Below are 12,123 nucleotides of genomic sequence, written 5' to 3'. Positions count from 1 at the left end.
AAATGTCCATCCAAAATCTGTACTATAAAATAAAAACATTGGACAAGCATAAGAAAAGATACACAAATTAGCATAAGAATCGTATAGCAAAAATCAGAAAAAAAAATACGAAACTAAACAACTAAACTATAGCTCTAAACTGTGTTGGTCTTATTTTTCTTTAAGAAATTGACATACTAAAATAGTATATAAAATCGAGTATCTTGTTTGTTTACCTTTATTCAAAAGATGAAAGAACTGCCTAAAAAAATTAATAAAATATCCCTAAATCAATTTGTATATTAGCTTCTAAATTCTAATGATAAACATCGATTGAAAAAAGTAGATATCATGTGCGAAAATCTAAAATTTTTTAGACAATGACACGGACAAAAGAAGAAAAAAGTGAAACGAAACTCAAACTCAGCAATTTAAGAAACTACAGTGCTTGTACATTTATAGAATTATTTTAATTGTTCAATTTAAGAAATATATTTTAGTTTATTTAAATAATTTAAAATCCAGTTGGATCATGTCAAAGATGCTAAAATTCAGAAAAATGGGAATTGCAATTACACAAAAGGATTCAAGCTGTATATTGATTAGTTGTTTCGTTTTCTCACAAAGGAAAAGGAAATAAATGGAAAAGAGTATTAAATTCCAGCACAATTTAGTGTGATTTTAATTTTGAAATATATGAAGAGTGGAGTGACAATTGACATAGCATCTCCTTTTAACAACTTTCATTTTCAAATGCAGGGAAAATGTAATAAGAATTTGGAGACTGACGTTTTACATTGTGGGTCCAAATAGACATTTCATAACTTACTTATCTACCGAGGCATTTTATTATAATCAAAAGGAAAATCAAACTTCTCGTGATTCCATTTATAGTACAAAGGACGATCTCTCCTTCGATTAGCAATTATTTGTCGTTTGACGTGGATCTCGGGTTTCAGACCTCTTTCGATTAGCAATGGAAACTAAACTCAAAGAACGAGAAAAACATCTATGGAAGACAATCTTTTGAATGTCAATAGTGTTGGGTTACAAACCCATCCCACATCGGATGAGTACAAACTCATCCCACATCAGGTGAGGGAGGGAAGTTGGAAGGTGTATATAATTCATGTCCAACCCCAATTAGTTTGAGGCCTTTTGGGAGTGACCCAAAAACAAATCCGTGCGGGCTTGACCCAAAGCGGACAATATCAAACTAATGTTGCAGTCGACGATCCTAACAAGTGGTATCAGAGCCCAGGTGGCTATGGGTTGTGCCTAGATGAGCCGCGGTTAGGGTCGGGCCCTGAAGGACTCGGGTTAGAGTCGGGCCCAGGATGACCCAGGGGCCAGGGCTGGAACAACCCATGTTCGTGTCGACTGCGTTCCCGATGTGGTCTCGGTTTGAGGGGAGGTTTGTTGGGTTACAAACCCATCCCACATCGGGTGAGGGAGGGAAGTTGGAAGGTGTATATAATTCCTGTCCAACCCCAATTAGTTTGAGGCCTTTTGGGAGTGACCCAAAAACAAATCCGTACGGGCTTGACCCAAAGCGAACAATATCAAACTAATGTTGCAGTCGACGATCCTAACAAATAGAGCATATACATGAGAACAAACATTTTAAGAAAACCACTATTTCTTCGAATTTGACTAATAATGTATGAAGGGAACAATTAAGGATTCCAATGGAATTAGAGCATGCGTAACGCTTGGGGCCGGGCCGCAAATTGCGAGTCCCGGCCCGTCCCATGCATTACACGGAAGTGCGGCACGGCTCAGGACCGTCCCGGTGACGCGTGACCGGCCTAGGGAGCGTCCCGCGTCCCTGCCCGGGACGGGGTTGCACGGAGACGGGCCGCAAGTCCCGCGTCCCGGCCCAGCGTTGCACGGTGACGGACCGGGCCGCAACCAAATATTTTTTTATTTTATTTTAAATTCGAAATTTTTTTCTATAAATACTACACCATTTTCATACACATTCAACTTCACATTCAACTTCAAATCTCTTCCTAAAATTCGAAAAAATGCCTCCTCGTCAAAGAATATTCGAAGATCAATTGACCCGAGTGTTAGGAGAGGCGGTACCGGCAATCCAAGAAGAAATGAACAACGAAGTTGAACGCTTCCAAGCTGCTATTCAAGCTCGGAACGAACAACGAACCCGGGTACCACGTACCCGGATGTATATTCACCGAGACCGTGAACAAGCTGCCTTGCGGCTTTTCACGGATTATTTCTCTAGAGATCCGCGATGGAGTGATCAGATGTTCCGTCGCCGGTTCCGGATGCGGAGGCCTTTGTTCATACGCATTGTCAACGCCGTTGTAGCTCGTGACCCGTATTTCTGCCAAACTACCGATGCTGTGGGCCGGGAAAGTATATCGACGTTGCAGAAATGCACGTCTGCCATTCGTCAACTCGCTTACGGAACTACATCAGATATGTTCGATGAGTATCTCCATGTAAGCGAGCCTACTGGACGGGAGTCCCTCGCTAGGATCTGTCGGGCAGTCGTCGAAGCATTCAAGGATACGTACTTGAGAAAGCCAACGACCGACGACGTTAGCAAGTTGGTCGACATGCACGAGCGGGCCCACGGCTTCCCGGGGATGCTTGGAAGCATCGACTGTATGCACTGGCAGTGGAAGAATTGTCCAACGGCTTGGAGAGGACAATACACTAGCGGGCACAAGGGCACACATCCCACGATTGTGTTGGAGGCCGTTGCCGATTGCAGATTGTGGATCTGGCATGCCTACTTTGGTGTCGCGGGGTCCAACAACGACCTCAATGTGTTGAACGAGTCTCCATTGTTCAACGACTTGTGTGCTGGGCGAGCACCGAACGTAGAGTTCACGGCCAACCACCGTCGGTATAGTATGGGGTACTATCTGGCAGACGGGATCTACCCTCGATGGCCCGTGTTCGTGAAGACTATCACAGCTCCGACAACCGATCGGAGGGCAATGTTTGCCCAAAGGCAAGAGGCGGCTCGGAAAGATGTCGAGCGTGCATTCGGAGTCCTCCAAGCGCGGTGGGCTATCGTGAAGGGAGCGGCCCGTGGTTGGCAGCGGTCAAACATCGCCGACACAATGTATGCATGTATCATAATGCATAACATGATCGTTGAGGACGAACAAGATAACGTCACTTTGTGGAGCGACGATCCGCTCGCCAGCACCGGGAGTAACTACGTTGTCACCGAGCCGCCCGTGCAGGGCCTTCCTCACGACATCCGCAATGTCATGGCTCGTTCAGCTGCGATGCGCCAAGAGGAACAACACACTCGCCTCCAAGCCAATCTAATCGAAGAAATTTGGACTCGCAACAACGTTTTCCAGCATTGACGTTATGTTTTCATGTATTTTATTTTCAGTTTGAAAATTTATATGTTGTAATTTTGCAGTATTCGATGAAATTAAATTTTCCGTGTTATAAATTTACAGCGTTTTTTATTTTACTTTCAAAATAGGTTGGAGTTGTAAATAGTGTCATTTATTAGTTGCGGCCTGGGCCGCAACCTGCAGGGTTACAGCAGTTGTGGCCTGGGCCGCAACTGTAGAGGAATGATGACGTGGAGGGGACTTGGGGCCGGAAATGGGGACGGGGTTACTGATGCCCTTGTGGAATAGCCTTTCCTCAATTTCAATCAAACAAGTCGTGTTCACATAGGAAAATGTTTTTTTCCTTTTCATTTAATGTTAAAAGTGTTAATACCATAATTAATTATACATCTATACTTCTATTTGATGTGCTTTTGAACATTTCATGCTTTCGAATATTTTGTAACACATACTATAAGCCTATGACTGTTCGTAATTGTATATGCTTACATTTGGATTTGTTTATTAATTTATTATCATAAGAGATTGCGTTGAGAGATGGGGAAAAGAGACATAGCCGTCGAAATAGAGTTTGTGTCAGTGACTAAATTAGTAATAGTAGCAATTCTTGCCATTATTATTTGTCATTAAAGAAAAAGGATACTAATTTATTTAGAGCAAATTTTCGGAAAAATACACTAAATTTTTGTCGTATTCTCAGTCGTTCATCTTACTTTAAAAATTAGTCGGTTATATTTGTTTGTATTTACCTTGCAACGAAGTTTTTGGTAAAGTTGTAACTGATGTGATAGTCGATAATGATCTGTGAACATCTCCCCTCCCCTAGTATGTTAAATGATATTATCTATTAATAAAAGAAAAGAATGTTACGTGTAAATGTTGGCATTTGTTGGATTTAAACTTATTATGATGCGACCTTCAAAAATATATAATTATTTATTTATAAAAAACAGCATCATTTAATTTAAAAAAAAACAATGTCTAGTAGATATTTTTGTCATGAGTAATAGTTATTGCTAACATATTAAAAACGTCATTATTTTTCCTACTAATTTTGAAAATTGGGGAGAGGGTAATTTGGACGAAACTTTACGTTTTTTTTGGGTTAATTTGACCTTTATTTTAATTCTGGTGGGATAATTATAGCTTTATTATAACTTTTTTTTTGTTTTTTTTTCTAGTGCGCTTGGTTGCTTTTGAAGTATCCATCTTGTGTGCTTTTATTTTCTAATTTTTTTAGTGAATTAATTTTCATTTTAATAAGGGCAACATAGTGTCTGATTGTGGTCGTCTTTGGTCATTGAATGAATTAAAACAAAGACTAATTTGTTATACAATTTTTATATATTGAAGAAACATTGTGTATTTTTTTATTGGTACAAGTTAAGTTGATTAGATGACGAGAGGTAGTCATAAATTAGGGCAGATAACATAATTAGAATTTATTTGTTGACGTACAGGTTTTAGATATTACAATAGTTATGTTGATTTTTTAAAATAAAAATGCTATATATGTGAGTTATTTTTAGATTGAATTTTGAAATATGGAAATTTAAGGAAGTATGATGGCTCCTCATATATATTTTTTTTATTTATACACTAGTAAAATTTACTCTCCCTATTTATTACATTTTTTTACATAACTGAAACAACTCAAATTTTAAATATATTTTTGTTTTAAAATTACAGGCTTTTTTATTTATACACTAGTAGTATCATTCATGGTTCCTATAAAAGAATTTTATTCTAGCAATTTATCTCGAACTTTTTCTTAGGTATGTTAATATAAAACAGTCAAGCCAAAAATAAAATAATTGCAACTTAATATTATAAAAAATATTCAAAATATAAATCACAACAAAAATAATGATCACATGTAAATAAAAAAAATGTTTCATCCAAAATCTGTATAAAACAAAAATAATTTACCAGCATTAGAAAAGCTATGCAAATTAGCAGGAGAGTCTAATAGCAAAATTCAGAAAAACCATGAAACTAACAATTAAACTATATCTCTAAACTGGGTTGATCCCATTTTTCCTGACGAAATTGACATAATAAAATAATATAAAATCGAGTATTTTGCTTGTTTCCAGATATTTGAAAGAAGAAAGAACTACCCAAAATTTTTAATAACGTCTCCCTATATATATCAAGTTGTTTATTGGTTGCAGATAATTAATATCAATTGGAAAAAGTAGACATCATGTGTGAAAATCTAACTAATACGCTAATTCTTCAGAAAAAGACCCGCACAATAAAATTTAACAAAAGATAAAGAGTGAAAGAGATTTGGAACTCAACAATTTAAACAACTACACTAATTGTAATAAAATTATTTTAATTGTTCAATTTAAGAAATATATAATTTAGTTAATTTAAATAATGTAAAACCCAAATGGGTCATGTAAAAGTTGCTAAAATTCTGAAAATGGGGAATGCATTTAACTATTTTCACAAAAAGGATTCGAGCTTTTATTTTTATTTGTTCCCCCAAAAGGATTCAAGCTGTATAGTAATTAGTTGTTTGATTGTTTCATTTCCCTACCAAGGAAAAGAAAATAAATTGAAAAGAGTATTAAATTCCAGCAAAATTAAATGTGATTTTAATTTAGAAAGATAGAATGATTAATGAGGGTAGTGACAATTGGCATTGCTTCTCCTTTAACTACTTCATTTTTTAAATGTGAGGAGAATGTGATACGTACCCAAATTTGACATTTTACATTGTGATTGTGGGTCCAAAAAGACATTTCACAACTCATCAACGTTTCTTCTAAAATTAAAAGGAAACCCTAACTTCTCGTGATTTCAAAAGGATGATCCCTCTTCGGACTAGCAATTATCTAGTAGTATCATTTATAAGGAACGTGGATCTAGGGATCCAAACTTCTTTCGATTAGCAATGGGAACTAAATTCTAGAACGAGAAAAACATGCCTTGGAGACAACATTTTGAATGTCAATAGACCAAATAATGCTAGATGCCTTTATGAAAATCACCTATTTCTTCAAATTTTACTTACAATGTATGAAGAGAACAATTAAATATTCGAATGGAATAGTCTTTTCTCAGTTTCAATCAAACAAGTCTTGTTCACATGAAAATTGTTTTTCTTCCTTTTCATTTAATGTTAAAAGTATTAATATTATAATTAATTATATAGTCCTATACTTCTATAGAATTTACTAAATGATGTGCCTTTGAACATTTTGTAACACATAAAAGACTATGACTATTCAAGATAGTGTGCTTACATTTGGATTTATATATTATAATTATTAATTTTAGTGAATAAATGATTGGATTCAATAATATTTTTCCTATATACCGACGGTTTATCGTTCAAGCCTTGAAGGATTCCATAATTTGTCTGAAAACTTGGAGTCAGTTACCATATTAATAATAGTAGTATTAAATATTAATAAATGCTACTCCTGTTTCATTTAACATTTTGACCACATTTTCTATGAAATACGCATTAAAAGTGGCATATGTTGGTCTTGGTTTATACGTTTATCCGGTAATCAGGTATTCTTGTCTCTCTTTTTATATCATTGACTTATTATAAAGTATGTGCTAAAAGTCTAAACCAAACTCTTCCTCTAGTGCTAGCTTTCAAACCTTTGTTTAATGAATAAGAGCTTATCAATTTTTTTTTTATTATTGGAGAATAAGAGCTTATCAAAAGTAGCAACAATTGTTATGGAAATTTACAGAGAATGTGAACAACCGGATTTCCTGAAAGGCGTGAAACAATTTCAGATAAAATCAATTTGGCGGTTCTACCAATATTTGATCGGATACAATTAAGGTTTCGAAGATATTCGTACGTTGATTCTGTATTTCCTTTTTCGAACCAGAAATGTTCTATAAGAACAAGGTTGAAGATGAAACGTTGCATCACTTCCTTTCATAACTGTAAAATAACAGTTTTGGCGGGTTTTAAATATTGTAATTTGGTCCTTCAATTATCGGAAATTATATTTCCGGATGAAGATTTCTGTACAACAACTTTAATGGAAATAAAAAACTCGACCCTAGCCAGGGGCTCTGCCCCTTGGACCCCGCTCTCGGGGGCGCTGTCCCCGAACCCCCCGTCCAATCATAACGAATTCAAACAAATGTGCACTCCGCACTTCCAACTTATTTGATGTCTCATTATGATCATATTGATCAATCAAGTTAATCCAATTATACTAAAATATCCAACAACAATCCAATTAGCAAAAAAATCAATACTCGGTCGGGACAGTATAAAAGCCAACTAACAAACAATAATATTAACACATAACAATATCAATGTTGCATATCCAAACATTCTCCATACAACATAGTAGAGCACAATTTTCTCAAACAAAGCAACCGATCCAAGTGTTATCTTGTGAGATTTTTTTTTTAAAGGAGGATCGACGGTGGTTCCCCACCTACCCCCGTGTTATCTTGTGAGATTGTCTGAAATAAACTCAGTAAACAAGCATTTGTAGTGATTTTTTTTCTTTTGTGAAATACAGTATTAAACTTTAACAAATGTAAAGTCAATCATAAAAGTAGTCACTTGAAGACTGAAAGTATGTAAATAAACTATTAAATGATGACAATAAAACATAATTCAATTGTTAAAATGATTTTTCTAATTCATATAGGTAGGGAGTTCATCTCATAACATAACAGCTGCCGGGACAGGGCACATGCACAAATGTCTCGGCCCAAACTAGCCCAATTCTGAGCTGGATTGTTGTAAAACTTTTGGCACAAGCCCAACTTTTATGCATTGGGCTTGACTAGATAATCACAGCCCATCGGCCCACTATAAAAATAAACTCACCAAATAATCAGATTAATACATTTTTTACACACGTTTTATGATAATTTTGTTGAAGCAGGTTGAGTTTACAACAATGTCAGTTCAGTCGAAAGTCGAGAGAAACAAGAATAGAGAGCTTGTTTCAATAATACAAGTCAATAACATGACACCTAAAACTCTGGAATCACAAGGAAAAATCTTGATAGAATTACTTTTACTCTACCAAGCCCAAATAGCTCAAGTAAACTCCTACCAATCTTATATTTTATTTATATAATATATAATATTATTGATTTTTTTATAATAAATACTCATTAATAAATACAAGAAATTATATTTTGTGCGTATAAGAATATAGATGATTATTTTTCAAAATTATAGAGACTACAAGTGCGATTCCCATTAGTAACTCCATCAGTGCTTATAGTAATTAAACAAGTATTCCACCGAACTGGGATTCATACAATTATCACACTTCAATGATAACGCATTCAATAATTTTTAAAATTGGAGCGGTGTCAAAATAAGATACATAGGTAATAAATAGTAAATGGGGGTTAATAATGAAAATTTATATGAATAAAAGTCATGAAAATAGAATAGAATAGAATAATTAAAGATGAAGACCTACCAACTTGAGCATGTGGTATGTTAGTTTTAAACTTTTAGCCTTGTGGTTAGTGTGTGAGAGCACTTCTTTTTGTGTCCCACCATTTTTTACTCTTATTTTCCTTATGTTAAAAAATTTATTAGATGGGCCAAAAAATGAGATGATGATTACCAATAATTGCAATTCATAATTTGGAAAGTTTTTTATACATACATTAAAGGCCAAACTCAAAAGTCCAATGAATTATGTTGGCCAAATTGAGAATTATTGGGGCCAAATTAGAAAACAACTAGAGTAAGAGGATTGAACCATAAATACACAAACTCCCGAAAACCCTAAGGCCTAAACCCTAGAGACTCTATAAATCAAAGCTAACATTTCACTTCAATCGCAGCCTAATCTGATAAACCCTAATTCAGCACCTATCTCCCAAGCTCTGAACTAGCAGTCATGGTTGCCACAACACCAACCCGAGGAGGTTTATTGCTCTTCTCCCACATTTTTTCGTATTTGTCAACAAAACAAGTAGAGTAACTAAATCAGCTGAATTTTTTTTGGTAATTTTGCAGGACGCGGAGGGTTTAGGGGCGGCCGAGGTGATGGCGGCGGAAGAAGCGGCGGACGCGGCGGATTTGGCAGAAGCGGAGGTAGGGGCGGCGATTTCGGCGGAAGAAGCAGCGGAATGAAGCGCGGAGGTGGTAGAGGCGCCGGAGGTAGAGGCGGGCGTGGTGGCAGAGGTGGAAGAGGAGGACCGGGGATGAAGGGCGGAAGTAAGGTCGTGGTTGAGCCACACAGACACGACGGTGTTTTCATTGCTAAGGGGAAGGAAGATGCTCTCTGCACGAAAAATCTAGTGCCTGGTGAAGCCGTCTACAACGAGAAGAGGGTTTCTGTTCAGGTATTGTGTTAATTTGATTACATTTCTGTTTAATTACACAATTGAAGCAATTTGCTAATTTATTTATTGATTTTTCCAGAACGAAGATGGAACCAAGGTTGAATACAGAGTCTGGAATCCCTTCCGTTCGAAGCTGGCTGCTGCAATTCTAGGCGGAGTGGACAATATTTGGATTGTGAGTTTATCAACAATTTGATATTTAATGATTTCTTTTTAATTTTGATTTTGTTCTTGTTGAATATATGTTTTTTATTGGATGAAGAAACCTGGTGCACGTGTTCTTTACCTTGGTGCTGCTTCCGGAACAACTGTTTCTCATGTTTCTGACCTTGTTGGACCTGTGAGTAATTGATGCATCCATTTGTTATAAGCTTTGTGTAATTGATGCTTTCATTTGTTATAAGCTTTGTTCAATTGATGCTTTCACTTGTTTGGTTTATTAAGTTTGCTTTTTTATTTGGTTTGTTAGGAGGGTGTGGTGTATGCGGTTGAGTTTTCACACAGAAGTGGTAGGGACTTGGTGAACATGGCTAAGAAACGAACCAATGTTATCCCCATCATTGAAGATGCAAGGCATCCGGCTAAGTATAGAATGCTTGTTGGGATGGTTGATGTTATTTTCTCCGATGTTGCTCAGCCTGATCAGGTTTGCATCCCCATTTGGTTGTTTAGTTACCACTCCTAACCGTATATTGGTGAAACCTCATCTTTAGTCTATATGTGAAACTATATACTTATGTGTATATATGTATATTAATAGATGTTTTCTCTGATCTTGTTTAGACTGATCAAGTTTGCTTTCCCGTTTGCTTTTTTTTCATAGTATTATTTAGGTGTAAGTGCTATCTATCTATTGATATATGTAGCCTATATAAAACTATAAATGTGTATATCTATTACTAGTTCTAATACTACCATTGATATTTTATCTTCTTATTTTCCCTTCCCCTTTTCTGTTCTAGTTACATTGCATCAATTGATGCGAGCAAATGATGATTTAACTCGGATTCCCCTTCAAGACCTCTTGGATGATGTGAAACCGAGCTTCTGATGCATTTTTAATTTTGATTCTTTTTCATTTGTGATTTTTATCTTTTTTTGTTTTGGTTTTTGGCTTCGGTTGGACAACCCAAGCAGGCAGTTGTTAAAATTTCATCTCTAGTCTATAAGAACTTATGTATGTATATATGTGTATATTTATTGTTTTCTCTGATGTTTATCTGATTTGCTTTACTATTAGTTGTTTATTCACACTCCCTTATTCAGGTGTAACTGATAGCCATCTATTGTTAAAACTCATCTTTAGTCTATATAAAATTATGTATGTTAGCCAATGATGATTTACTCGGATTCCCCTTCAAGACCTCTTGGATGATGTAAAACCGAGCTTCTGATGCAATTTTGAATTTGATTCCTTTTTCGTCTCATCCTTTTGATGTAAGGCATACCTAACATTTATTTTCCCTTTGTTTTGTCTTTTATATTTAGTCGAAACTGTAAACATTTTGTCAGAAATCATGTTTGTATCATATCAATAACCTTTGATTGCTTATGTTGGACTGCTCTCATATTTATCCTTCACTGATGGGGTAAGTAATATGGTGCATGATGGCACACATGATCATTTATTTTCTTGTAGCATACCTTATTTCACACGGTCTTTTGTTCTTAGAACATAGTGTTGGATGTCTTCTTTGCCATTTGTTTGATTTCTTCATCCCCTACAGGCAAGAATTTTGGCTCTAAACGCCTCATATTTCCTTAAAGCTGGTGGCCATTTCGTCATATCTATCAAGGTTTGTATAACTGATTACTTATACAAGAATCACAGAGCTTTTACAGCTGTTTCCAAACTTTGTAATACATCTGTAAACAATCCATCCATCTCTTCAGGCTAACTGCATAGATTCAACTGTTCCCGCTGAGGCCGTCTTTGCGCAAGAAGTGAAGAAATTGCAGGCCGAACAATTCAAACCCGCAGAACAGGTTACTCTGGAACCTTTTGAGCGTGACCATGCTTGCGTGGTTGGAGCTTATCGTGTCCCGAAGAAACAAAAGGCCGGCGCTTAAATGATGATTTTCAGCTTTTGTTGTAATGTAGTCTTAGTAGGCTTTGCACCGCTTGTTAAACTTGTTATTTACATCTTCATGTGAAATACTTGACTTGCTCGATTTTGAGCTTTATATTATCTCATGTGTTTTGTTAAGAAAAATGTGTATAATCCTGCGTTCCTTATTGAATTGTACTATTGCTTTAATGTTGCAAACTATGCATTACTAACGGTGTGGAGTTTAAATATTTTTTTTATAATTTCGTACTTATTAAAGAAGGTATATTTTGGGAGTTGAAGTAATCGTTACCATCAATTTTAAGGGAATCGATTTGTAGTAGAGCAAATAATTTTTGTTGCACATCATATGTTTTTAAGTTTATTCTATATGCATCATACCATAAATCCATAATCTACAATTATCCTACGAT

General features: G+C 35.8%; 1 protein-coding gene and 2 non-coding genes across 3 annotated transcripts; all 3 read left to right on the top strand.

Annotated features, from left to right (window-relative positions):
* The first annotated feature begins 9,066 nt into the window (after window positions 1-9,066).
* Window positions 9,067-11,848, top strand: LOC121804750 (rRNA 2'-O-methyltransferase fibrillarin 2-like). Its single transcript, XM_042204399.1, has 7 exons — window positions 9,067-9,221; window positions 9,313-9,641; window positions 9,721-9,816; window positions 9,904-9,981; window positions 10,111-10,287; window positions 11,369-11,437; window positions 11,535-11,848. Exons 1-7 carry the CDS (start codon window positions 9,194-9,196, stop codon window positions 11,709-11,711), a joined length of 954 nt encoding a protein of 317 aa, XP_042060333.1. The 5' UTR covers window positions 9,067-9,193; the 3' UTR covers window positions 11,712-11,848.
* Window positions 10,625-10,696, top strand: LOC121806045. The gene has a single exon (XR_006051584.1). It is a non-coding gene; the product is annotated as a small nucleolar RNA snoR60 (small nucleolar RNA).
* Window positions 10,969-11,039, top strand: LOC121806046. The gene has a single exon (XR_006051585.1). It is a non-coding gene; the product is annotated as a small nucleolar RNA snoR60 (small nucleolar RNA).
* Window positions 11,849-12,123: the final 275 nt, after the last annotated feature.

The sequence above is a fragment of the Salvia splendens genome, chromosome 5 (genome assembly GCF_004379255.2).
Source record: "Salvia splendens isolate huo1 chromosome 5, SspV2, whole genome shotgun sequence".
NCBI lineage: Eukaryota > Viridiplantae > Streptophyta > Magnoliopsida > Lamiales > Lamiaceae > Salvia > Salvia splendens.
This window is presented reverse-complemented; position numbering and strand designations above follow the sequence as displayed.

Bases quoted from the DNA above. Each gene is read 5' to 3' on its own strand.
- LOC121804750 (XM_042204399.1), top strand. From the start codon at position 9,194: ATGGTTGCCACAACACCAACCCGAGGAG. The intron at 9,642-9,720 runs GTATTGTGTTAA...TGATTTTTCCAG, and splicing joins AGAAGAGGGTTTCTGTTCAG to AACGAAGATGGAACCAAGGT. The intron at 10,288-11,368 runs GTTTGCATCCCC...CATCCCCTACAG, and splicing joins ATGTTGCTCAGCCTGATCAG to GCAAGAATTTTGGCTCTAAA.